The sequence below is a fragment of the Megalops cyprinoides genome, chromosome 17 (genome assembly GCF_013368585.1).
Source record: "Megalops cyprinoides isolate fMegCyp1 chromosome 17, fMegCyp1.pri, whole genome shotgun sequence".
In the NCBI taxonomy this organism is placed as follows: Eukaryota; Metazoa; Chordata; class Actinopteri; order Elopiformes; family Megalopidae; genus Megalops; species Megalops cyprinoides.
Genome location: NC_050599.1, coordinates 23,552,595 through 23,579,204, shown reverse-complemented (window position 1 = coordinate 23,579,204; position 26,610 = coordinate 23,552,595). Strand labels below are relative to the sequence as shown.

Below are 26,610 nucleotides of genomic sequence, written 5' to 3'. Positions count from 1 at the left end.
ATTGCAAGCAACCATAACAGTGGAAGTTCATGATTTAAATAAAAAGTAACAACAACATAATATTAAAATTTAATGACCTTACATCTGGGTGATTGCTGCATTCCGGATGATGAATCCAAGAGCGCTGGATAATTACAGCTGTGTAACTATCAGTTCACATCTATTTGGCCAGATCACACAATAATCAGCTATACACCATAATGGCTATCCAATCCAAACATGCATTAATACAATAATATGCAGTAATGATCGACTTCTGAAAACCACTGAAATTTGACTGGTAACACAATGTAAACTGCTGAGATGCCAACATTTCAATGAATGGAAATGAACTTTCGCTAATGCTAACCCCGCATGGTGCATAGTTAAAGGGGCCTCATGTCACAAAACAGGGCATGGGTACGACTTCTTCCCACAACAGGAATCCATGTCACCACCTCTTTACCAAAGGTAGCATGTAGTGTTAGATTACCTCCCGATAGAGTACATCTGAGATAACATGCTCATTTAAAGTCCATAAGAGTTTATTGCACATTTTTACATTTTCTGTAACAGTGTGTGGTGGCAAGTGAAGATATCCCATGCATTGTTATGCAAAAAACAGGCGGGATCATATTTCTTCTTATGAATAAATATGAAGCGCCTGTGTTGGGATTTAGACACAGCTGGGCCTTGTCTAGGCGTCAAAGGGGGCAGAGTGACATGCCATGAAGGTTGTGACAATTTTTAATTTTTTTTTCCTTTCCGTTTTTTTTTCCCAAAAGTCAGTGTGCGCCCGCATGGATCCGCTAGCCTGCTGAAATCCGGGCTGCATTCCCCAGGCCCGTTAGATGTATTCACACAAAGCCGCTGGGTCCCGGGGGAGCCCGGTTTGATCAAACACCCCGCGGTGCGTTTGAAAACCCGAGTCGGGGAGGCATGCAGGCCCGTCCCATAATTCCCTGCTTTGTTTTCCTGCCCGGAGGGGGGTGGGGAGGGCTGTGCGATGGTACATACTAAAAATAAATGATGTCACGAGGATGCAAATGTCACTCCTCACACCTTATGTGGCGGTGTGATTACATATTCACCTTTCTAACACCGGAGGCCTTACTGGCAGGAGGCCACACCCTTAGACCACACCAGTGGCAACTTGTGCCTTCCATGGTACCTCAAGCACTTTCCTGCTAAAACATAGCGAGAAGAATTTCTCTCTCTAAATATGAACTTCTTCTGCATCTAATTAACCATGGACAACCATGGACAAGAAGCATGCAGCATTGTATAGGCATACCCTTTCTGCAGCAGAGCTTTATTCTTTTGTAAGTCATGAGCTTGTGCTAAAATACACACTAAGAAACAATGCAAACAATGCAATCCTTAAATGATTCTGAGCTGTATGAATGCTGGCAGACTGACAGCAGTTTGCTACAAATCTCCATAAACATGTATGGATGGTGAGTTTATTACATGCTGTATGGTGGTCATTTGCTGCATGGTGGTCATATTGGCCACTGCTCGGGTCTTGGGCCTGGTAGTCTGGTCCTAAAAGTCTAGCGAAATCCTCTTTGGCCACCAAACCCCCACCTTTCCCCCTGCTGATCTGGGAACAATCTGTAAAAGCCTGTCATTGAATCTTGGTTTGTGTGACACAGGTGAATAATTTTGGTGAAGAAATTTTTGGTGAGAAACTGATCAGATCCCCCAGCTCCGTGATTAGATGGGAGGGGGAGAGAATCAGGGCGCAGTCCGTGGCTGGGGAGAGAGTGGGTTCCGGCAGAGTAGTAGGCTTCCCTGTGCCCACGGGATCAATTACAGGCACTCGCTCAGCTTTCTCTATTCAAATGAGCTCCTGAAGAGCCCGGTCTCTCCACCTTTAAAAGCTCAGGCTATTACTATACAAGCAGCAGGCCAATAAAGAGCTCATTATCAGCAGTTTGGATGCACTTAAGCCGACGGCAAAATGCGTTTTATTTTCAAGTGGTTTTTTTTTTGTCCTCCTGTCCTCCTTTTTTCATTTCACACACCTAAGAAAACGTGTGAACCGCTGTGGATTTGCATGCTGCAAGCAACACATACTGTGCTATAACAAAGGCTGTTTTTGGGTACTTCAAAGTTAGGTGTCCTACAGACATGTAAGCGCTCCGGAGCAATGAAACATTGCGTTTAAAGCTGTGCTGAGTCGCTCGCTTTTGGCATTGTTTGAAATTATTCCCCATGACCACACAGGAACACTGTTCCTGCAGCTCAGTGTGGCAATTACCATTATTTTTACACAGTTCAGTCATGTATATAAGGTTTACAGAAAACAGGAACCATGCAATTCCATGTACTGCCCATGTGTCTCCACCCACCCCCCAAAAAGACAAACCCTCGGAGGTGGGGCCTGGAACACAAGCCCTGCCCTCAACCCTCCTTCTAGGCCTAAGAACTGCCCCTAGTGGCAAGTACAGCTGCGCCCCTCATCCATATTCGCGACACACTCAGCAAACATATTGCCCACAGCAATAAGAGACGGTACAGGAAATCACACTGTGTGGCCTCCACGGCAGCGACTGCACACAAACCTGGCAACATTAAACACATATGAGAATGACTTTGTCTTCCTGATATGACAGCTATAGCCCTATAAAGGCAGCTGAGGCTGGATCTGCCTTCATGATGCTATACTGCATTAAGCTGTTTATCACTCACGCCCACCAGCATGGCATCGAGGTGAGGAACAGGGCATGTAACCTAAAAGACACCAGTTCAATTCCCAGGAAGGCCATGACTGTTGTGCTCTTGGACAAGGCACCTAACCCAAATTGCCTCAGTACATATGCAGCTGTATAATTGAATGCCATGTAAAATTGTGCGGTGTGTGTGTACTGCTTTGGATAAGAATGTCTGTTAAGAAAATGTCATGCCATGCCCTCACACAGAGAATGAAGAGGATTAGCGTTTTGGGTCACCGAATCCATAAGTGAAGTTCTGCTCTCTGCAGGCGTCTTGAAGATGGCTCCCATGGCTCGAAATGGGCGTCGCCCAACTGTTGCGCCTGAGACCACAAGGCAAAGAGAGGCTGCGATTCAATCAGTTGTGTCATAAAGGCAAAGCTCAAAGGCAAAGTGAGGCAATGTGATTCCACCCTGTGTCAATTTACAGATTTTCGGCTTTCTGTTGTACGATACCTCCTACACTGACAGTCAAACTGATACACAGCTGTTCCTGCTCCAAACAAGCAAGCCTGGCTTCATCAGCCTATGGGTAATTTCAGATTAGGCAATCATAATGATTGTGAAAACATGGATAAACAAGTTCCCGCACCAAGCAGGCTGTTTTACAAACAAAGCCTACTGAATCAACTTTGTAAACCATACTCTAACTTCGTTGTCCAGAAGTTAGATAGTCCATGTGTTTGTTATTATAGTGGCCAGACAAAAGACAAAAGACTCAGAAACATAGTAAATGAACAAACTGTAAGTATATCATTCAGACAGTGAATGGCAACCCAATACTAAGACATTATTAACAGGCTAATCATGGTCTTACTTCTCTCAAAGTAGCAGCCATTGAAGGTCATTCCACACAGCTTAGGAGGTGGAGACAGGCTGAAGTGTCTGTTACAGCATGGGACATTTTGGATATTGGATACTAAAAGTTACTAATCTCTCAGGTCTTAATGAAAAGGTAGACTTCTCCACTTTTCCCTTACTATCATTAAACATATTAACAGGCTATATCCTGATCATTCTTCTCAGTCTCTTGTTTCAGACATCATTTTCCCCTCATTTCCTCTACTTATTAAGAGGAATGTGACCTTGTTGTTGTCAAATATGAGAGTGACACAATCTCCTACCTATCTAATGTAATGATAACATGCCTTTGCAATTGGATCATATGGCTGTATAAGTATGTTTCATGTTCTCTCTATTGGACCCTGACAAAGGCTTCAACAGCGCTTAGGTCAAGTGCATTTTTAATTCCCTATTGCCCATGAAATAGAGGCTTTTACGTGATTTACCAGTCGTGAGTGTCTTTGAATTTGAGAATCATTTGCCCTCAATTTAGAAAAAGCCTCACAGGAGACATACACACCTATGGTAAATGACCTTCATTTTATTTCTCTAATGTAAATTATAGCCATTTATGTAATGAGGGGAAGACAGTCACACGGGTAAGAGCTTTCATTGACATTTGCTTAACAGTAAAGCTATTTCCTTTCCCAGTTTAAAAAAGAGAGAGATTTGTACACACTGGGCACAAACATGAAGCAAGCAGAAGGCGTGAAGGGTCATACTACAGGACCTATCAAAGCGTGGGAGCAGGAAAATCGCCCAAATAGAACAGAACCGATAATGAACAAAGTTGACTTAATGACTGAGGCTGTGGTTAAATTCCATTGTTTGTACTCCCTCAAAATATGTTTTAAATAATATTTTCAATTTTCAATAATATGCATACATTTAAAATTCAATATATCCCCTTAAGACAACATAAAAGTGGTACAAGAGTATCACGGAAGTAAGGAACTGTAAGTTCCAAAATTTCTTGTACAATATATTTACAACCTTAAATTGAAAATCCACAGCCTTGAAAATCTGCAAAGACTTTCATAAAGACATCTTTATGTTCACATTTTATCTTATAAAGCCTACCTGGCCTGTCATGTTATGTTCTCTTGGGGCTTATCGAAGAAGCAGTACCTTACTGAAGAAGCAATAGGTGTAGAAATGCACTTTTTTTGTCAACCCAGTGTACTTAAAAGCAATATCTGTGCCAAGGGGAAAAATCAGGTGTAATTTCAATGTAAACATGAATGTAAACTTTGAACATGAATGCATCAATCACTTGAACACCCCATAATGCCACAGCACTGTGACTGAAGAGCATGAATACACAGGCCTGACCACAGAGACAAATCCCTTTATTGATAGGCTTATAGAATGGGACATCAAGCACCAAACCACGTACTTGCTTATACTTCATACTGGCATATGAAATGTTAAGTAATTTGCATACATTAGCATATAAAATATTTGGCACAGATGCCGCAAAAACATTGAAAAAGAGATTAATTGTCATCCACCAGGCGCGGTGACATAGTTAAAAATGAGTCGTGTTTAAGAAGCCAATTATCAGAGACTTTTAAAATAGCCTTTTTTTCCATCAGTACTCTCTCACTCCACACACACACACACACACATACACACACACGCGCACACACAGAGTCTCTATTTATGACGCCACCAGAGGACATGCTGAGCCAACAAAGTTTAGTTTCACTTGCCAAACTAAATGAATTGATTGACTCTTTTCTTCTGCATCGGGAATTTTAAATAACTTCATTAAAATACAGAGAAGCAAATAATGGCCTAACCATTATTAAAAAAAATCTTTTCAAAAGCACATTATTATCATAACTTATGCTGTGTGGCATAGGCGTCATTTACACTAGGGGTGCTGGGGACATGTCCCCACCACTTTTTGTCATGGCCCATTTCGTCCCCACCACTTGTTGAAAGCCTCTAGTTAGTTGAACTGTTGTTGTCCCCAGCACTTTTCAGAACAAACTGACGCCCATGCTGCATGGATTGACTGTAGTGAAGACACCTAACAACAATCACGTACAGTGTCTTTATTGTGAGCATCTGAGTTTTGCTATTGAGAGCGACTGTACAAGCCGCACAGTGCCTGACCGGGCTCTGACCACTGCACTCTGTGTTCTGAGATCTCCATTAAAGCTTTATAATGGCCCTCTCGCCTCAGGCCCGGCAGGCTGGAGACCGGGGGCCCCCTTCCCTGCCCGTGCTGCCAAGTGGGTTGTTTGTACACGCTAATGACTTTATAATCCCACGCCAGCGGGAGGCAGGTTTCGGCAGCCTGGCAAACACGGCGAGGCTGCAGCCATGGCGACGTGCCAGGGCGCGAGCTCCCACTGGTCCATCTGTGTCGCCTTGTCGAGGTTGTGGGGGAGGAGGGGGGGCAGAGGGGGAGGGAGGGACAAGAGCATTTCTTCTCCACTGGTGTTCCGGCCTCTCCTCCTCTGTCATATCCATAGACACCTTCGTCCCGCCACACACACAGCCCATGCTAAAAATAAGAGGTGCCACCGGGATGTAAATTTCTCTCCTCGCACCTTATGTTGTGGTAAAATGGCATGTTCACCTCTCCGATGTCAGGTGTTCCTGTAGCCGACAGACCCCGCCCAGACCACGCCTCAACGCCCCACCCCCTCATAGTCATGTACAAAGAGAGAAAATTAACCCCAAACGCAATTGTGGCACAACCTATGGTGAGGTTTTAGGCACACCATTTCATTCTGCTCTACCCAAAAACCAGTACCCAGAACTGAGAAACAATGCATCCACATGAGGTTCTCTTTCTGCATCTCCTTCACATGACAGTATAAGATCAGAATGACAGCTGAGGTCAAACAAAAGGAAACATTAGCACTCACTGAGTGTAGTTTTCATGACCCTGTGACCCCGTGACCCTGTGAATCCTGACCCCGACAGCAGTCATTGCCAGCAATACTCTGGGTTAAGACAGCAGGGCCTGCAACCTTTGACCCAGGAAGCAGAAGCGGAAATTACCAACGGCAGTGGAGCTGGTCCCGGTCCAGGAGGTGCTGTAGCTCAGTTGATGCCTGGCACAGCGTCTAAGTGCTGCTGAAAACCAGACATCATCACATACTTGGCACAGCTCTGCTCCTATGGGGCCAGGACTACCCCTTCTTCTCTGTACCAGATAGATTGACAGGTGCACAATGCAGTGAGCTTTTACACTGTCGTCTAGTGGATGGATGTCCCTTACCATGCAGTGGCGGCTGCACACTGGAGTTTCTGCGCTCTACTATGCGCACTTATTACTTCATATTAACACACCTTATGAACACAGGTCTGACGGCTTTACCTTCATTGCGAATGAACGAAGGACATTATCATACACCATACAGCAATACTGTTGAGGGCTAGGAGAAACAGGGAAATTAAAAATTGACTGTTATGATGAACAAATCACGGCATTTGCGCACAGTGATTATGGTACAACATGTAACGTTGTCATGCAAATGGAATGATGGCATGGTGTATACACCTTCGATAAGTCAAGGTTCCACTTTGTGAAGATTGCGTATTTCCTGTGATATTGATGGTTGATTTGTCTATCACATTTATATTTATTGAATCGTTGTTGCTTCGGCAATGACGTGTTGTAAATAGTGGTGCCAATAAGGCAAACTGAATTGAATTGAATTGAGATCTGTGGAGAAAAAGCTGGTGATGCTGTGACCAAGCACACTGCACCTTGAGCCCAGAGTATAAATAATTCCTTTTTTGTGATCCTCCCCCTTCATTGTCACTGTTAAATATTGTCCCCACGGCTGACTTTTATCCTTGCTAATCGTAATCCGGGTGCTGACGGAGCCGGTGGACCCCTGGATCAGCACGGCAGTGACAAATCCCCTGTCCCCTAATGGCTCACGGCTTCCTGCCGTCGCCTGCCAGTTTCCTGTGAGTCTCTCCTCCCAAACCATAAAGCGACTCAGCCTGTCCCCCCTGCGAAACACAAGCTTCAATCACCAGGCAATGAATGTAATTGTGTTTTGGGGATTTTTTTTTCTCGCCCAGCAGCACGTTGAGAGGAGGCTATGGAGTGAGTCCCGGTAGGGTGCGAGTCGTGCAGTCGGTCTGGTGAGTTTGCGTTTCGGTTTAACGTGCGCTTTCGCATGGAAGGGACACGGCTTCCTTCCCCCTGTGACTGCACGAAGGAAATGCATTCCGGCAAGCAGACATCATCCAAATCCCAGAGTTCCTTTCCATTAAGGCGAGTTGGCGAACTTTTACATCTGTTCGCTTGTGGGCCTAACGGCAAAGCCGTGGATTTAACTGAACTACGTGCTTAAATTTGCGGTTTTGCTCGTGGGAAATGGAGCGTCAGCATGCTTGATGAGCTGGAACTGGGTACTGTCAATTTTGTGGGGAGAGGGCACCCTTTCACTCCACCTAAGCACAATCACAATGACAGCCAAGACTCCTTACCCATAATGCCCTCTGGTTCAGCAGACTTAACCAACAACCATGGCAGCCCTTTGGAACCAAAAGTCCTGGCCTGTCATTAGGACCAGTCCACCAGTCCTCCTCCCTTCCTGGTTATTTTTTAAGCTTTTCTCCCCATGTATGCAACCTTGTTTTTCGATTTCCAAAATGTATACTAGTCTCGTCTCACTGAGCACTCTGCACTTGTGCAGGAGCCCTGAGGAAACAAATGTAATCCTCTGATACACCTGCATGCAGACAATGTCTATTTTTCACACTGAAAGTGACAAAGTGTACTACAGCGGAGAAGTCGTTGGAGGACAAGTGCTCTGAATTGCTGCTAAAAGTTCAAAAGACTGAAATGATTGAAACTTTAAATGTCAAATGTACAGTATATCTGCCAAGAATACAAAGCCTATTCTCTTTCTCTACTGTGAATATTAATTTAGCGTAGTTCAGACAACTGAAAAGCCACCTGGAATTCTCAGGTTTTTTATTTTATATTATTCATTTATTTTATGAAGGAGTGATAAATATTCTGAGAAAGGTCTCCCTCATCTCCAGAGGGCAGAGGTGTAATTATATTTACAAGACTACCCCCCACCAAGACAGGGTTCCTAAGCAACAAAACCCATTCCATGTTTTGAAATATGGGTGAGATCTCTGAAATCCACCTACCCCCTGACACACGCACACACAGGTTGTATTTACAGGTGGCTGCGGAACATTTGGAACCACTCCATGGTTTTAAGGATTTCACAGGCACAAAACATTATCATTGGATTCAGGTTGCAGTCCTCCACCATGCCGGAGACAATGTATGCAGGCTCGGCACCAGGAGAAGATACAGAGGGGTGCAATTGCAATCCACGGGGGTGCGCAAAAAGTCATAAATACTATGAAGACATCGGGATATAAGAAGACATTTGGGGGTGCACTGAGGTCCGTCTGGGGGTGCAACGCACCCCTGTGCACCCCCGTAGCACCAGGCCTGAACGTATGTGATTGATTTCCGGGGTATGGGTGCAGAGATGGCAACGGTGGAAAGGTAGTGTGTGTGTGTGTGTGTGTGTGTGTGTGTGTGTGTGCGTGTGTGTGCGTGACAGAGAGAAAAAGACAGTGAGACTTTTTAAAATCTTTCCTTTGCATCACCAATAACCCTATCATTTGTCAAGTTGCTGCATGACAATGGTGATGATGCCACCTAGTGGTTGTCGTTGACAACAACAAACACAAAATAAAGCTATTGATAAGACTAAAACTTGAGCTCAACAAATATATTATTTAGGAAAATCAGTAGTGATAAAACCTCAGTTTATATCACCATATCACATACATATACAGCGCAGTATAACCATGTTGGCACGATAGAACTCAAGTGTATTGAAAGAAACAGCGCAAGATGATCTTTTCAGCATATCTGATCTTTATTTGTGTAAAAAAAAAGCACAATACCGTGTTCTTACAAAGCCTTGGGAAAAACAAAACACCATGCTTCATAAATGATAGGTTGGCAAGAACAAAGGACAACATCAACAGCAATGGAGAAGTGACGCAAAAGCAAAGATTAATGTCTGTTCATTAATGGATGTCTTCGTTAGCTTAGCAGGGATATCTGCCTTTCCCCCTCCATCAACACAAATAGTAAGACAAAGATTTTATTTATTTTTTTTGTTCGTGTAACAACAAATATTAGTTTAGATGAGAATGTCCTAAAACAGTGAACAAAATTAAGTCCTCCCATCATCTTATAACAAAAAAAAAAAAATTTTTTCCAACAATATAACCACGCTTTGAGAACTACTAGACAACAATTAATCTTGACTGATCTCATGGACTAAAAATATGCAGTTAGATTTTTTTTTTTTAACTCCTCATTTTGACCACATAAAAAAGTGACTAAACTCTTAGAATCCATACAGACAAATGCATTTTTTCTTTTTTTCTGTATAACGGACACTCTTGAGGTATTCTGTAAATGTAACTGAATAGTTAGGAGCAGGTCAGAACTTGTAATATGTTCACACACAGCTCTCCGTGGTCCAGAATTATCTGCCTCTATGGCCATAACCAGCAACAACTGGTACCATAGAGTTGCAGGAATGGTTGCCTGTTTACCAAACAACACATTTTTCCAAAGAAGTTTTGGTCAAGTTACTTACTGAGGCCCTGGTCATTTCAGTTAGCATGATACTATCTACGTCTACTGCGATTTGTTGAGGCTTTTCTGAGAGTGATTTTGCTCCAAGACAACTCACAGGGTCTGGATTGCTGGTAGAGAGTACCTTATGTTAATAACATTTTTGTAAAGGTTTTTTCATAGTTTAGCAGTGCTAACACCAGTAGTTGCTAAGCAGCACCAAATTATTGTTACTAATTTTGATTGTGAAAAAACACACCTAGTTTACACTGAAACAAAAGCACAGATTGATCAAACATTATGGCCATAATACCTGCTCTGGACAGCTGTCCAACAGATAGTAAAAAAACATGTACACACACACACACGCACACACCCGCATCTTTAGAAATCACATTTACAATGTGAGGTTATGACATCATATCTATGTGGCCTGATTTCTCCATTATATGACCGGTCTGGGGATAACGCAGTCAACTGTGGAAGTTGTGAGTGGAGTCACCCCCTGCTGGGCAAAGCTGGAACACGCACACAGAAAGCCCCCCTAGAAGGTCATACTCTTGCTATTAGCTGTGGGCTTTGTTCGGTACTTTCTGGTTGTGATGTGACCCAGCATTTGCCCCTGGGGAGCGGAGTTGCTCCTCGGGTGTGCCTCCTAGCGCTGTTCTTGGATCCCTACCTGCTAAGTCGTAGCTTAATGGAATTTTTCACTACTGAGATGGGATTGGCTGGGAGAAGGGGCACATCCGACAGGTCTGCACTGGGAAGTCTCTAGATACGAGAATGAGACAGACAGAGATCACACTGGTAAGACCACAGCCACGAGACTTTAGCACCACAGCCACACAATACAGTGCTGTATCAACCTGCATATATCCTGCTGCATGCTCATTCATCTTAATGGCACTACCACAGCTGGCTATTTGTGTTTTAATGCAGTAAACACACACTCTACCTCTGTTCAAATACCTACTGATAAATAAAAACAGCTGCAGTCATAATTATAATGACACTTCCACCCTTTATGGAAAAAAATATGACATTTGAAGGAGACGGGAATTTATTTTTGCCAAATAAAACACATTTTTCAGGCTTTAGGTACAGGGATCATACTATTCTTAGACCAGTTTCCTGCATGGTAAGTCATGAGGCACCAAAAATGTGCGGATATTTGGTCTTCTTTTCCTGTTCCTCCATTGTGATAGGAGACACTGTACTGCTGTTATGACGTAAACTATACCAATGTAACAATTAGACAGGAGATGGTAGTGAAATCTGTTACCTTCATTTCTGCTTCTGCAGTCACCTCACTGTGAGATGCACGGACATCTTCTCCCATCTGCAGTTATCAAACATTCAAATCCATTCCCATTAATACAAATCCAACGACAGCAACAAACTGAAACAAATCCTAAATCTCATTCATGCGATATTGTTCTGAGCCACGCGGGAATAATTAGAACTCTGTGCGTAAAACACAGAAAGCCAAAGTTCACCAGACAGGGTACAAGTATAAACAATAGAAAAATAAAAAGACATATAGGTTGAACATGTAATTGAGACAGCGCAGACCAAATACTACATAACAAGTAATAAGCAGGGAGATCAGGGATATGGATTAGAAAAGAGAGAGTAGAAAATATAGCGAATATTAAATAAGAAAGAAAAAAAATAAAGGGATTAAATAAGAGGGACAGAGGTCTGGAATGGACACGAGAGGTCAAAGATCATGTTTAAAATCAGCCGGTGTCTCCCTGTTCACCTCTGTGACACTGACGCCATCTCCTGCCGCCCCCTTTTCTGCAGATGGATCCTGGCAGAACACAGAGAATATCACAGTGTGACAGAGCAGAGAACAGCACGCTGGAGAATATCACAGTGTGTTAGAGAACGCTGAGCTTCGTCTGAGAACATCACAGCTTTCGGAACCAAAAAGTATCACATTGTGTTACAACATCGCGGTGTAACAGTTTTTGTTTGAATTCCCTGACTGTTCGTGATGCCGTGAGTCGTGAATGAGAGGCCAATGGTACGGCAGAGGACCAGGAGAGAGGCGCTAATGGTAGCGGTTCCAGCCCTACCTCTTCCACCTTCAGCCTCTTGGCCCTTTCCTCCAGCAGAGGGGACCCCGTCCTCTTGGGTGCTGCGGGGGCAGGGGTGCAGGGGGCCGGTGACCGTGTAAGGCCGGGGATGGGCTTGTGCGCGGCCGTGGCAGGGGGTGGGGCAGACGTGAGGCCCTCGTTGTCACCTGCGAGGAGACAGAAGGTGTCAGGTTACAGCTGGCGTGTAAGGGTAGCCAATGGAAACAATGAGGGCCAGTGACATCGCAGCACAAACCTCCTGCGGGGGCAGAGTGACCTCCCACGGTGTCTGAGGGAGTGGCCAATTGAGGTGAGGGGCTGGGCCTTCTCCACAAGGGGAGGAGACAAGAGACAAGGGAAAGGGGGGAAAAACACACAATTCAGTTAGGACAAATAGCAATGAGAGCTCTGAGGGTCAAGTTCATTAAAATTTCACAATCCATTGGCTCATTAATAGAGGTGAATGCCAGGCAAAACAAAAAGCAGGGCAAAATAGCCTTCTACTGGTAAATAGTAAATGCCAGATAATCCTATTAGGCAGCATGGGAACATGGGGGTACTAGTTCAACTGCTCATGTTTTTAAATGCATAAACTTCCTTATGGACTCATTAGAACAATAACAAGCATTTAAGCCCATAAATGTCTTAGGAATACCTGATTTTTTTCATGTTTTAGGCAGCACTTACTATCTACCAGCACAAGGCCGCTTTTATCTGAGTTGTTCGCTTACATTGCATGTTCAGAATATAACTGTCACGAAAAGTTTGTGGAGAGACATTTCCCTCAAAAGCACAACTGACAGGTCAAACTTGTCACTCTTACCCCAAAGGTCCGGGGGTGTGGCTCTGACCGATTGCCCCACCCCTGGGCGTGGCGGTGGGCGAGGGCACGGACATGCTGTTGTCACTGTCCTGGGACAGGTCCAGACTACTCTCAGTGAGCAGGCTTGGTCCTTCGGTTGAGTGCTGGAGGATACAGAAAGGGACTCCAGTCAGGTACATAGGTCTGACACGTATACAGAACTTCACATGCCAATGAAAAACACAAATGCTATTCATGCTGGTGATTAGACTGGCAATAAGCATGCAAACACAGGACTTCAAGTATTGTAACACATATACAACTAGCTTCCATAAATACCTTCCATAAAGCCTTATGGTTCAAGCGCAGTGGCTGTTTAATGAACAAGGTCTTTAGATAATGGCTGCCATTGCATAGACCACAAACTCCTGTTCAATTAATTACTTAGCAAACTGAGGACACAAAATGATAGGTGATAATCACAAAATGCATGGTAGTTAAACTATAATAATATTAGAAAAAAATATCAGTAGCTTTTTACAGCTCTCATACCACTGTATTTATTTCACTGTAATAATTACTATGCTCCCTTTGTACCTGTAATAATCCACACAGTATAGTGGATGTCCAGGCAACTTTAAGTTTCTATGCAATGTTACTTTACTGTAATACAAACTAACCCCATTTTCACCATGTTATTATCTCTTTATTCTGAACTGAAACCAAAGTACTTCCTCCATAAACAAAACAAATATAAACATCAATACTTTGAAATGTTTGATCAGAACGTTAGCACGTTAGCATGGCCGGGCGTGTCCCACCTTCCTGCGCTTGTGGACGACGCGGTCTGGCAGCAGCTGCTGCAGCTGCTTCCTCTTCACGTGCATGGCCGTGATCTTCATGTCCGCCTCGAACATCTTGCTGCTGATCGCCTGCCTGTAGACTGCGGTCAAGGAGGGAAAGGAAACAGTGGGCACTGGAGCTGTATCATATTACTGTATTGCACTGTTCTACTGAAGCTCTTTTTTCCTGTTGTATTGAAGCTGTGTTACTTTTTGCTGTGTTGAAAGTGCACTGAAGCTGCACTGTACTCCTGTATTGAAGCCGTGTTTGTTGTTAATTCACTCACCGGTGTCAGTGAAGGACTGGATGTCGTAGGTGAGGTCCACGTTGAGGTTTTCCGAGCCCTCCACTTTTTTAAACACGATCCCGATCACCCACATTGTGCTGATCTCCTCCCTGTTCCAATCAAGCCACAGAACAAGATGCAAAACAAGAAATATGACAGCAAGGGTCAGAATTTTAACATCAGGTTACATATACATACGTCTTCATCTACAGTCAAAACCAAACCAAACAACAAACTGACAGATTCTGGGCTCAATTACTATGTACTAATTAACTATGTTGTGTTAACTGAGGGTTCAGGGTTAAGCATGTTACAGGAGAATTAAACATGTTAACTGAGGTCTGGGGGTAAGTATTATAGAAAGTAAGTATTACAGAATTAAAGAGGCTAAGCATTCGACAACAGAACTGTAGATGGAAAAATAACGTATGAGGTATGAGGATAAGTGTTGTTAAAGCAGAATTTGGAACCACATGACTTACTTTTCATTGCCTTCCTTTGGTCCTGGAAATGACTGTGGGTTTACGTGGGCCAGCGTGATGAACTCATTCTTCTCCAGGTTCCCCACCAGGATTCGGATCTTCGATTCCACCAAGCCGACCCTGCAAACAGAACACAGCAAGGTCTACATATGCACTCAGATGGATAATGCACGTTCACTCTGTACAGCAACAAGGACACATTAGCTCTGACAATGATTAAGAGCTGTCAGCCCTAGGACACAAATCCGACTAACGCTGTTCCCTGAATAATGCAACAAAATGTATTACTCATGAAGAGTAGCGAGTTGGAACACGCAAATTGCAATTCTGGTCACTGTGGGTACAGCTGAAATGCTGGTCACTCGTTTAATGTGAGGCACATTCAACCATAAATAGCATTATGCTAACAAGCTAACACGCTAACTTCACATGTCATACCTTCATTGTTTCATTTTAGATACCACCCCAGACAAGAATCGACACACCCGTTCACACCTGCGATGCCAAGCTATTCTTGGCGTTGTGTGGTACTCACCATTCCAGGTGCTGTTTCTCTGTCGGCGCGCTCGCTAGCAACACAATATAATGCCTTGGGACATAAACACAAAACAATGCCATTACACCCTTTAAAGAACTGCACCCCTAATACAGTGCTCAAAAAGCCACACTCTTGAGGGCTGTGCCAACCCCAGACAAGGGTTTGAATACTGGGGAAACTGTGAGGGGAGGAATGTGGAGTTAGGAACACAGAACTCTCTCAGCGTTCTGTGGCTGTTGTGCTGACATTCCCAGGTCAGCTGGACGAACCCTAAACCCTCAGAGGAAAGAAAGATGAGAAAGACAATGCATGCACAAAGGCTGACCAATCAAAAGCAGCGGGTGTTCCATCTGCTCAATCACCACACAACGCAACTCTCCTTCCTGCAATAAGGGGTGGTCTGTGCATAATTATCTCAGTTAAGCACATGCACGTCATCACACATGCATATGCCTGGCTGCATGAGTCAGTCTTAATACCGGAACTGGTAAGTTACGGCAGTAAGGAGGCTGACAAAGAGATCCTTTTAAGTTGAATTAGTTAACGTAAGTGACAAATATTATTACTTAGCTGAAACATTATGTTAAAACAATATTATAATCCTCATCAACCACCCATTTGTAGTACTCCCAGGTGGAACTCGCCTCTCAATATCAATATTCACAGGAAATTAAATCCTTGTGCTTTGTGGTTTGGAGCAATTGCTACTTGTACTGTCCTTTTGATTCAGCAGCGATAAAAAGATCTTTGTTCAAGTAACATTTAAAAAGGACCTGCAATTTGTCAAATGTAGCCTAGCCACAAAGTGCAAGGACTCTTTCAACGCAAAACTCCTCAGTCTTGGAGTCAACAATGGCATTAATATTCCCCAATGCAGAATAGTTTGGACCATTCCAGGATTTACTAAAAGCGGGTTGGTGTTGGTAAGAGGAAACCGCAAACGGAATCCAGTAAAGAGCCTTTAACAAAACTCAAAATATCTCAAATGGCTATGCACTGGGAGCACTACCTCCATCCTTGATCATAAAGCAATTACAGCCGATAATAACAAATGATACAACAATAATGTTACGAGGCAGATTTTGGCAAAGGCAAATGTAGTCTAGCCAAAGTCAATAAAACTAAAACGAATACAGAATCATTTCAACATAAGGTTACAATTTTGATTTTTTTTTTCCTTTAGAAATATAAAAAATAAGTAATATTTACTACAGCTGTTTAAATTAGGTAAAGTACACATTTTACACTTTGTTTCTTTGCCAGAATTGTAAAATACATATTTATGTGCAAGTCGAATTTTACAGCGGAGTTCTGTGGAAAAAAAATTAAAGAATTAAGATAAATAATACAAACATTACACATCTAAATAACCCAACAATGAACACAGTAAATAACTGTATGTGAGGCCTATCTAGAGCCCCCTGTCTGCTCCACTCCACAACAGGCAGCATTTTTAAAACTGTCATAGAGTTTAAAAAAAAAAGCTTGACTAGCGATTTTAAAACAAAGCTCTCTGCTGTGGGTACACTTTTCCCTCACATTCCACATTTCACAGAGATGGAAAATAAACTTAAATTCTTTCCGGTCCACCTGTAAAATAAAAAAAGACCGAGACAAGAATATGTAATTCATTTATTCAGAACATTTACATCTTCATGTTAATGCAAGATCTACAGGGACTGGGAAAGAATGGGAATTCACATAAGAACTATAGCCTGTAACCTATAAAAAAAACCTCAGAAGGAACAAGGGAATGGTTGAAGGAAGTCTTGAAATCTAGAACTGTGATAATTATTACATGAAATTTACACCTGAGAACCAGAGCATCTTTAATGTGCTATACACCATCAAGCAAAGCCTCTCCAACAAGCTAAGATTTGGGCTAATACTCCATTTTACTGTTTTAACATTGTACATTACATTAAATTTTACTACTAATAATACTAATATTTTATGATGAAGGCCAGTTTTTGGTCAATGCAGAATTAAGTCAACATGACTTTCACCCTAAAGTGGTTGGCTTCACTGAGATTGTAGCTGTTCGCTGTGTCAAGACAATAAGAAGGGCTTCAGTATGGCTATCAAACTGACGACCACCACAGAAAGGATCATTTTCTTGTTATAGGTGATGTCCAGACAATCGACCTGAAGCCTTTGGCTTTTGAGAATGATCCATGAAAAACATTACAAAAATGTTACTAAATGAATATTCAGACATTTGCTTCAGGTCAATTTAACAGCGTTGCTATCAGAAGGAACTTGAATGATTCTCTTGATTTTTTCTTGCATATAACGCATGATCTTAAATTGCCACATAATGGTTCAATCACATTTTGTAACATTTGGGTACGTCTCAAAACGTCAAAGTTCAAAAGGCTGAATGTCAAAGTAAAGTTCAAAATAGAAGGCTTCAAATTTAAAATAATTAAAACTATGCAACCCTGACGTAATTTAAGTCTTATACTTAAAAATACATATATTTATGCAGAGATATTTCAGATAATTGTGGGCATGGCACAAGGAACTGCAAGGGTTTACATCATTCATAAATGATAGGCAAATTCAAAGCCTTATCAAATTGATGGCCCAAGTCCAAGTTTCAAACAAGTCTCTGACTTGCAAATAGGAATCTGCAAATAGGAATGTTGGTTACAATAAATATTTTCATTATTAGAAGGTGCGTCCGTGTAACCAACTAACCTGTTCCCAGTGGAAAACTGAGTGGAAAATTCTGCACCAGCAGCTTTAGTGTTTGTGAAGACACTGTTCTATTTCTTTGGCAAAAGCTACTGAATCTGTGTGGAAACGGTTTTGTGAAACTACAATAAAAAATTGCCATGATCTATACCCAGCATGCCATGTACCTCAATATGAATAATTTGATCAAATTAATAGCAATGTGGTAATACAATTGTTCTGTGCAGTTGACTGACTGACTCCATTAAGTTTAAATGGAAGTTTAAATCAAGGAAGGCCTGCAGTTATAACTTTTAACAGTCATAACTTGATTATAAAATGACCTAACTCCTCCTTTTTCTCCATTAAAGGGATCCTGAAGAAGAAATCAAAGATTGCAAGGCAAAATATGTTGTTTCACACCTCACAACCAAAGACAGGAATGATCCAGAAGGTTAGATGAGATCACAGCGCAACCGTGTGGGAACATGCAGCTTTTAAAAATGGTTGCATCTAGATTTGCTTTTCTTGATCATGTTATGAGTGGTTTCACTGTTGTACAATTAATACATAAATGAAACAAAAAATAAAAACTATGGGAAACAGACTAACAAGAAATACATGGTGCAAATTGGGAACTAAAATATTTTATTTGAAATTGCTTGGTACAGTTTAATAAGGCACAAGAAAGCCAGGAAAAATCAACTTTTAATAAGATGCCATACAGCTGCTGTACCTACCTTCAGTATGTCAAACCACAAGTACATGCATGAACAGGTCCCTAAGCATTAACTACTGTGCTTCCACTGATAATATTTTATTAAAAGTTGCATTTCTGGACTACAAGATTCAAACATTTATAGGACTATAATATTTCATGCAGTTTTGTGAATTGAAAATGATTTTTTTCTTTCTTTTTTTAATCATAAAAGGTAAAATCTTATCTGCATGTTTCTTTACTTCAATCCACAAGGAATAAATCACAAAATCAAATGATAACCAAATATCGAATATACTAAGGAACTGTTTACCTACTTGTTTGAAAAATATAACTTTATTGAAATGGTTAGGCCTCACCACTTGTGTCCAACAGGATAGGCAGTTTAATACATACTTGTATTTCTGAAAGAAGTTTGGTGCTTCAAATAGTTTGGACCAATCAGATTTATTCAGCAAGATTTCGTCCGTGATGGCAAGACCTGAGGAGAAAATGAACAAGAATGTTACCTAATCAGAATGAGCTGATTTTACCCCGTTCATCTACACCTCATCTATGAGGTCATCTCTACGGACAAACATTCCGTGCTGTCATCAGTAAGCGCCACCATGTCATTATGTGTAACCTATCATCATTTACGCTTTTCTTGAGGTCAATTTTACTGTTCTGTTTCATTATGTATTCTTTAAAGTAAATTATGTCAAGAACAGTTACTTTAGATCACATCATTTTGGGCTGTATAATGTTCTTTCATGTTTACTTGGTGTTTAATATTCTTTCTCTAAATACATACGTCATTCTCGCTCTGTGCTAAATGTCTGTCTCTCTCTCTCTCTCTCTCTCTCTCTCTCTCTCTCTCTATGCGAACGTGTCTCACTGACCCTGTTTGAACTCCTCCATCATGACGGCACGGGTCGATGCCGACACATTGTAGGTGGAGTTCTGCTGAGGGTAGGCAGGTGTAATGATGGGCATCAGGTGGTACCTGTCACTGGGGGTCACCTGAAACGACACATTCTGAACTGTTACCTCCAATTCACTCACTTTCCCCATGGAGCTGTGCCTGCCTTTCACAGTAGTGTAGTGTCAAATTATTCAAAAAGATATACATCAGCCACTCTTCATGAGCTCTTTGTGTAGACAAAATAAAACATTTTCAGCGCCATGACAAACCTGTGTACATCAAAATAATTCTACAACTAAGAAAATATTGTTTAATTATGCACTTTATTAACAGTTTGTTGTGGGACAAAACATCTCATTTGAGGTATGTGGAACATTATGTGTTTAAAAGTCCTGGTGCCAACATAATTAATGTAAGTGCAATGTGCTGGCTGTCCCTGCATCTGCAAGCAGATTGGCTTATTCAAAGGAGGATTAGTGAGGGGAAGAAAGGGGAGAAGAAGAGACAGTGAGCGAGAGGGAGGAGAGAGCAAGAAAAGGGGAATACAGACAAGGGAGAGAGAGATGGAAAGACACAGAAGGGGGAGAGAAAGAGACAGATGAGTACGTGAGAGAAACAGAGGGGGTATGGAGAGATAGAAGCAGAGAGAGAGAGAGAAAGAGAGAGACAGGAAGAGACTGAAGCGATTACCCTTGGATCCCACACAGGCAGATTGAGATTACAGTCTTCAGGCTGCTTCAGGAGGACAGGGTTTGGCCATTCCCTAGAAGAGATAGCATTCAGGCCGTCACTCAGTAGCATCTATTGTCCCCTCCTCACTTCCTGTGTTACTACCGCACTGTGAAAATACCAGCACTGTCAGCCAAAGAAGGCCGTCTCCCGAATGAATAAAACCATTAAGAAAAAGAAGACACCAATTTCACGGAGATAAACATTTACATTTTCACATGCACGTTCTTGTTAGTCCTGCTAATGCATACTGCAAATAACTGCATCGACACTCTTTGAGGACATGCTGGGAAGCTCACCACTTTGAGAAGACCAAGAAGAACTTGTGCACCAGTGTGGAGGCCACAGCATTGGGGTACAGCTGGCATGTTCTGGCAACCAGCATGGCCCATGACACACCCCCCAGGAAGCCCAGGATGTTGGAGTAGATGTTGTGACCTGCAGGAAGTTCACTCAGTTACTTCCTTTTCCGCAACTCAGTTTGCAAATGCAATTTACTCCAATCCACCAAGAGGAGAGGTGAGGATGTGCATTCTGGGTTTTGCCTTAGGGCTGCACAGAAGTAAACTGGTTTACGTAACCATCAAGGGATTTCAAATGAATTTAAAGCTCTTAGCTGCCAAGAGAAATATAGTGCTTTTCAATATAGATAGCTAACACAGTAAAGAACAGCAGACAGAATTTCAATTTAACTGAGAAAGTTGAACAGTGAATGACTGGAGATTATTCCAGAGATTCAGCATTGCGAGTTGCTGCTTCTTCTTCATAAATACCAAACCAAAGTGAAGAGAGGGGAACATACGTTTGGCCCACAGCTTTATGGCCCTCAGTGTCAGTCTAAAGTTCTCTATGTTGGGGACTAAATGCAGGATTTCATCAGTAACTCGACAACCTGCAGGTAAAAAAATAATAAGAAAGGTCTTCAGTTATCAAGTCATTACTGAGACATAATACACTTGAATACTGCTTCATTTGCTCAGCATCTTTTTGTAGGCATCTAAAAAAACAGAAAAAAATTGTACGCACTTCCACAAAACTGACTACAAAACACACAGTTACAGACTACTCTTTCATATGCACAGATTACTCTTTTAAGTGTGAATATTAGTATAAATATGTCAAAAGGTTTTTTTCACATTCCATAAGTAAATGTGCTGTCTCCAACTGCTTCAAAGTTTTGTTTTAGGTTCACTGTGGGAAAATTACCATTCAGACTCCTTATACAGCGGATGTCTAGATTCTTGAGTAAGCTGTCATCTCGAAGATCCAAGTTTTCTGGGATGGTCTGCAGTGCTAACCGGGCAAATAGGATATCAATCTAAGCAAAGGGAAAGCAGAAAATGATGATTACACATGCTGCAGCCCAAGCCTTTGATTTTACAAAATCACTGGATGAAACAGCAGCTCTCTCAATAGCAGTGCCTCTCAGTCACTGACCGAGCAGTCAGCTACAACGTTTCATCACAAGAGGGAGCCATCTAACAGTCAACAATATGGCACATTTATAATTTCTTCTTCTTATTATTATTCTACATTATCCTATTCATTGTTAACTACCTTGTGCAGGAATTCTAAATGTACAATGAGAAAATGATCTTTTACCAGACTGCTTAGCAAAACATGTAGGTCTGTATAAAACAACCATACCTCAATGCCATCAAAGGATAATTTTATCACAGGAACAAAAGCTTCCTCCACAGCCTATAAAACAAAGTGAAAACATGAGTAATATATCCTTTAACAATATTCATCTGATGAAATGTAACAGCAATGCCTGCCGTATCATTATTAACTGCATGTGACACAAAGACTTTCGACAAAATCATTTCATATTCCGCGTAACAATTTTCAATGACTGTGTAACCAGTGAGATGTTCTTCCTACCCTCAAATCTTTGACCTCCTCTTGCTCCTTCAGCTTCTCATAGAACGAGGTGAAAAAGTCTGACCTCTCCACGTGCCGCGGCGCCACGCAGAGGGCATCGATATCAGCACCTTCAGGAGCGTCAAAAAGTCATTACCGTGGCAACCCGCAAACTGCATCAAGCCCAAACATTTACATTTATTCATTTAGCAGACGCTTTTATCCAAAGCGACTTACATAGGTTACAGTTCTTTACAATGTTATCCATTTATACAGCTGGATATTTACTGAGGCAATTGTGGGTTAAGTACCTTGCCCAAGGGTACAGCAGCAGTGTCCCAGCGGGGATCGAACCGGCAACCTTTCGGTTACGAGTCCTGCTCCTTAACCACTATGCTACACTGCCGCCCCAAACAACAAGCAGCAGCAAATGGGAAGTCCCCAAATCCAGACCGAGGGTTGACGTGACGACAAGGTTTAGGTTTTAACGTCTGGGTTCTTCTAGAACGTACTTAACAGTCTATGCCCGCAGGAACAAATGCAAGGAACCCACATTTCCGAAAGACAGATTACTACACCTCCATGCACAGAGGCCTTGGAGACACCATGGTGTCACTCTGGCCCGGCTTTTTTCATTTGATTTCAGTAAGACCAGATGCAACAGTCACCCTTCTGCTACTCCGCAGCAGATCCACTTGTGCATGGGGACATGCAGAGTTACATTTTATCTATGTATACAGTTTGGACACTGGATGAGTGCCTTGCTCTAAGCGCAGTGTTTCTCGGTCCTACTCCTGGAGCCCCCTGTCCTGCATATCTTCCATCTATCCTTGCTCCAGACACACCTGATTGAAATTAGCGATTAAATCAGGTGTGCTCAGTTAAGCAAAAGTGCCACTGCTGTATTCACTCAGGTAGCTAGAGCAGGGAAAGATGGAAAACGTGCAGAGCAGGGGGGCCCCAGGAGCAGGATTGAGAATCAGTGCAAGGTATGATCACAGCACTTCACCAGGGTTTGACACTGCAACCTTCTGGCCACCTAAGTCTAACTCTTTCACCACTAATCTTTTTTAACCTTCCACTTCTACAAAATACAAGATAATAAAAAATAGATAAACACAATGAAAGCCTCCTTCAGGAAATAAACTAATAACATCTACTAAGAACATCAGAATCAACATCAGACTACCTGTACAGTACCAGTCAAAAGTCTGGACACACCAGATTATGACAGTGGGCAATATGCATTCAAAGGCATTTTCATCTAAAGACTTGTACCTAAATGCTTGATTTTTTTTGTTAAACAAATATAAATAGTGAAGTTGATGGCTGTGTATGATTTTCTTTCCAATCTATTTTTAAAATATTTTTTGGCTTCTTTGAAGAATCTAAAATATAAGATTTTTTTCAGTTTTTATTTGTTTGGTCACTGCATAATTCCATTTGTGTTATTTCATAATTTTGATGTCTTTACTATTATTCTAAAAAAAGAGAGAAAACCCTTCCATGAGTAGGTGAGTCCAAACTTTCAACTTTTTACTGCATGTAAAAAAAAAAGCCTGTGACGGAGTGCCGTCACTACGTTTGAGTATGCATCTGACTGCCATACCAACGAGCCTGGCTCTTTGGCATTGCGGTCAAAGTCGCATGGTTAGATAGACCCGGGTTCAAGGCCGGGTGGGGTGACTGCTCTCGCCCTTCGCTACAGAGCATATCAAAAATGTCAACAAAAGTCCATTACCTTTTGTATGAACTCCTAACCTGTAGGAGCCAAATGTGAATATCTTTCCTCCAACATTTTCTATTACAGATGCAGGCAAATTCTGCAGGGAACAAGAAATAAGTAGTCATTGATAATATGAACAGCATGGGGCTGAAGCATTAGAACAGCCAGGCATTTCAATTTTTCTAAAAAGGCCCTTTCCTTAAAAGCTATCAAAAACTGTCCACCTCCCTCCCCCTATTGACTTCACCTTTAGAGTCAAACTAACACATAACCTACCTTAGTTCCACTGATGTCTCTTATCCAACCCTTAACCAGTGTGTTTAATTTCCCCAAAACCAGAATTCTGTTAAAGAGAAAACACATTGGTTCAGAAAATAAAATCACTGCACTCTGACAGGCACAAAACTTACATTTCACACCATATATCTATTCTTCATGAAAAATGTACCATCTTGCTCGTATAGGTCCACGCGACCTCCTGAAAATTGTCGGAATTACTCACTTCCGAGGCAACGAAATCTACCTTTAAAGGCCCTTGATCTTTACTGTTAGTACGCAATTTAATCGAGCTTACTTTCCCCCTATTCTTGCACAACTGATTCATATCGCGATTATATGAAGTGGGAGCAAAACGTCTTAAACGTCTTAAAATCACGTGTGAAAACTTAAGAACGAAGCATCAGAGATGACAGATGCCTCCTTAAAATGAGATCTGAGAAGTCACGACATCAATGCGCCAGGATCGAGCCATTCCGAGTGCACTAATAACTGCACCCGTTTACCTGCGCTGTAACTCCAGCTCCTCCTCGAACACGCCGTAGGGCTTCAGCGCCTCCACCAGCTTCCGCGTCAGCAGCAGGTCCACCTCCTTCGGCGGCGCCAGGCTGATGGGAGACGTGATTCCATAGTGCTTCGGCGGCTGAGGGGGCGCCTGCGACTGGTTCGTGATGGGGCTGTAAAACGGAGAACTCCTTTCACTTACCACGACTTCTTGTCGAGTTACAAACTGTTCTGCCAGCGATGTATTTGACTGTTCCCACTGCAGTGTGTAGTCCGTTCGTGGTCATTATCTTTATCACTGCTGCAATTGCATTTTTATAATCACCGTATGCCGGACAGTAATGGTTGGCCAAACTTTTGTACTAGAATGTAATGATTGCTTCTCGACTATCTCAACCTTCTTAACATCATATATCCAGGTATGCTGTGCATTTTAGATATTGCACGACGTCTTCTCTAAAAGTAGCCTAGCTGAATACCATAAAAAGATATTCAACCGCCTTTATCAATAACCTTAACTTCTTTCTTAAATGCCTCTTTCCCAAGAAGAGTTTGACTGGCTGAAACACACCTGTTCAGACTTGAGAGAAATTCGACACATCTCCCGCCTGGCTTATTGCAATAGTTCAATGTATCGCATTCAGTTCAGTTTTAGTCACTAGTGTGGTCGTTGGCTAATACGGTGGAAGTTAACGGTGCACTCAGTTTTCCTGGAGGGACATGAGTACTTCAATTTATGATCTTTAAGCACAATGTTTTCACTTAGATTTTACTGTAGCACTCTTTGCGGTTTAATGCCAGTTTAAAGTTTAAAGTCATTCTGGGTGAAGTGTGCCTCTTAATTTTCGTTCGTTCTGCTGAACTAAAAAACTACATCAAAAATGTGGCGAAAAAGCTGTACTGGGTAAGAGGGCCGGTCAAACAATTAGCTGGCAAGTGTATAAAATTAAGCCTGCTCATGTTAGCTCATGTTCAGATGGCTAAATCCGATTTACACGTCTTTTAGAAACATTTCAGCTAACCTTAGGAGATCTACAGAAGATGGCTGATTAGCTAGCCAGCTAACGAAGGCTTATGGCAAAGGAAACAATAGGTGCTTGCTAGGGTAGACGAACCTTGAATCAAACTACTGAGCTATGTTTAGCGAGCGCTACATGGGGGTGTACATTAGTGCTACTCTTCAGTAAGACCTACATGTGTAGATAGCGAGTAAGATCTTGACTTTTTTCCACAAAATTCACCTAAAACTACATCAATCTGGACCGCCCATCAAACATCATCACGTCTAATCTGCCGAACACATAAAAATACATGACTAATTAAGGAGCAAGTCGTCCAATTCCTGAAATTTACTTTGTATCGCAAATAGCTAGCTTTTCACCCACTAAACAAGCTAACAATTGACGCAGGTAGCCAACACTAGTTATCAGGCAAAGTAGCCAACTTGTAGCTAGAAACGTCGACTGAACGTGAAATACATATAACCAGTAACACTAAAATTACACAAAATATGTACTGATCTGTCACTACTTTTTAATTGCACATAAACTACATTATCGTTATGGTGGACGCAATATAGCTAATTTACACTGGGTGGCTAGTTAAATAACTAGCTAGCTAACGTTAGGCCAAATCCGCCCCTGCTGGCCCACTTCGCTAACGTTGGCTAGCTAAACACAGTTCAGAATCCAGCGTACTTACAAAGGCATGGTACCTCCAGTGAGAAAATCAAAACCCCACAAATACCATTTTTCATGTAATTTTAATCTTTTACATGACGCGTGTAAAAAATTATGCTTTGACCATGCTAGCTGGCTAACGTAACTGACTTCGTCTCTTTTGTTTCCTCACAACATGGTGTGGCGTAGCGCAGCTTGCCGTCTGCCACAGCAACCTTACGTAAGAGTGCGTTCAAATATCACGTGCTTCCCTTGGCCTCCTGGGAAATGAAGTTTACCGCCACAGGTTTTTTGCACACAACAAACGAACAAATCGCTAACGATTTTTATACTTTTGACTTACAAAACGTTTAGCAAACTTTA

The 26,610-nt window shown here is 42.1% G+C and overlaps 1 protein-coding gene across 1 annotated transcript; it reads right to left on the bottom strand.

Moving 5' to 3' along the window:
- Positions 1-9,936: 9,936 nt before the first annotated feature.
- LOC118792030 (poly(A) polymerase type 3-like) lies at positions 9,937-26,442 on the bottom strand. Its single transcript, XM_036549716.1, has 22 exons — positions 26,270-26,442; positions 24,571-24,741; positions 24,065-24,131; positions 23,804-23,885; positions 22,084-22,193; positions 21,847-21,900; positions 21,406-21,517; positions 21,002-21,091; positions 20,499-20,637; positions 20,161-20,233; positions 19,448-19,568; positions 18,963-19,047; positions 15,170-15,223; positions 14,635-14,754; positions 14,153-14,262; positions 13,845-13,966; positions 13,045-13,187; positions 12,478-12,545; positions 12,222-12,388; positions 11,903-11,953; positions 11,423-11,479; positions 9,937-10,911 (listed from the first exon to the last, which is right to left on the bottom strand). The coding sequence occupies exons 1-22, from the start codon at positions 26,275-26,277 to the stop codon at positions 10,816-10,818; spliced, it is 2,100 nt and encodes a 699-aa protein (XP_036405609.1). The 5' UTR covers positions 26,278-26,442; the 3' UTR covers positions 9,937-10,815.
- Positions 26,443-26,610: the final 168 nt, after the last annotated feature.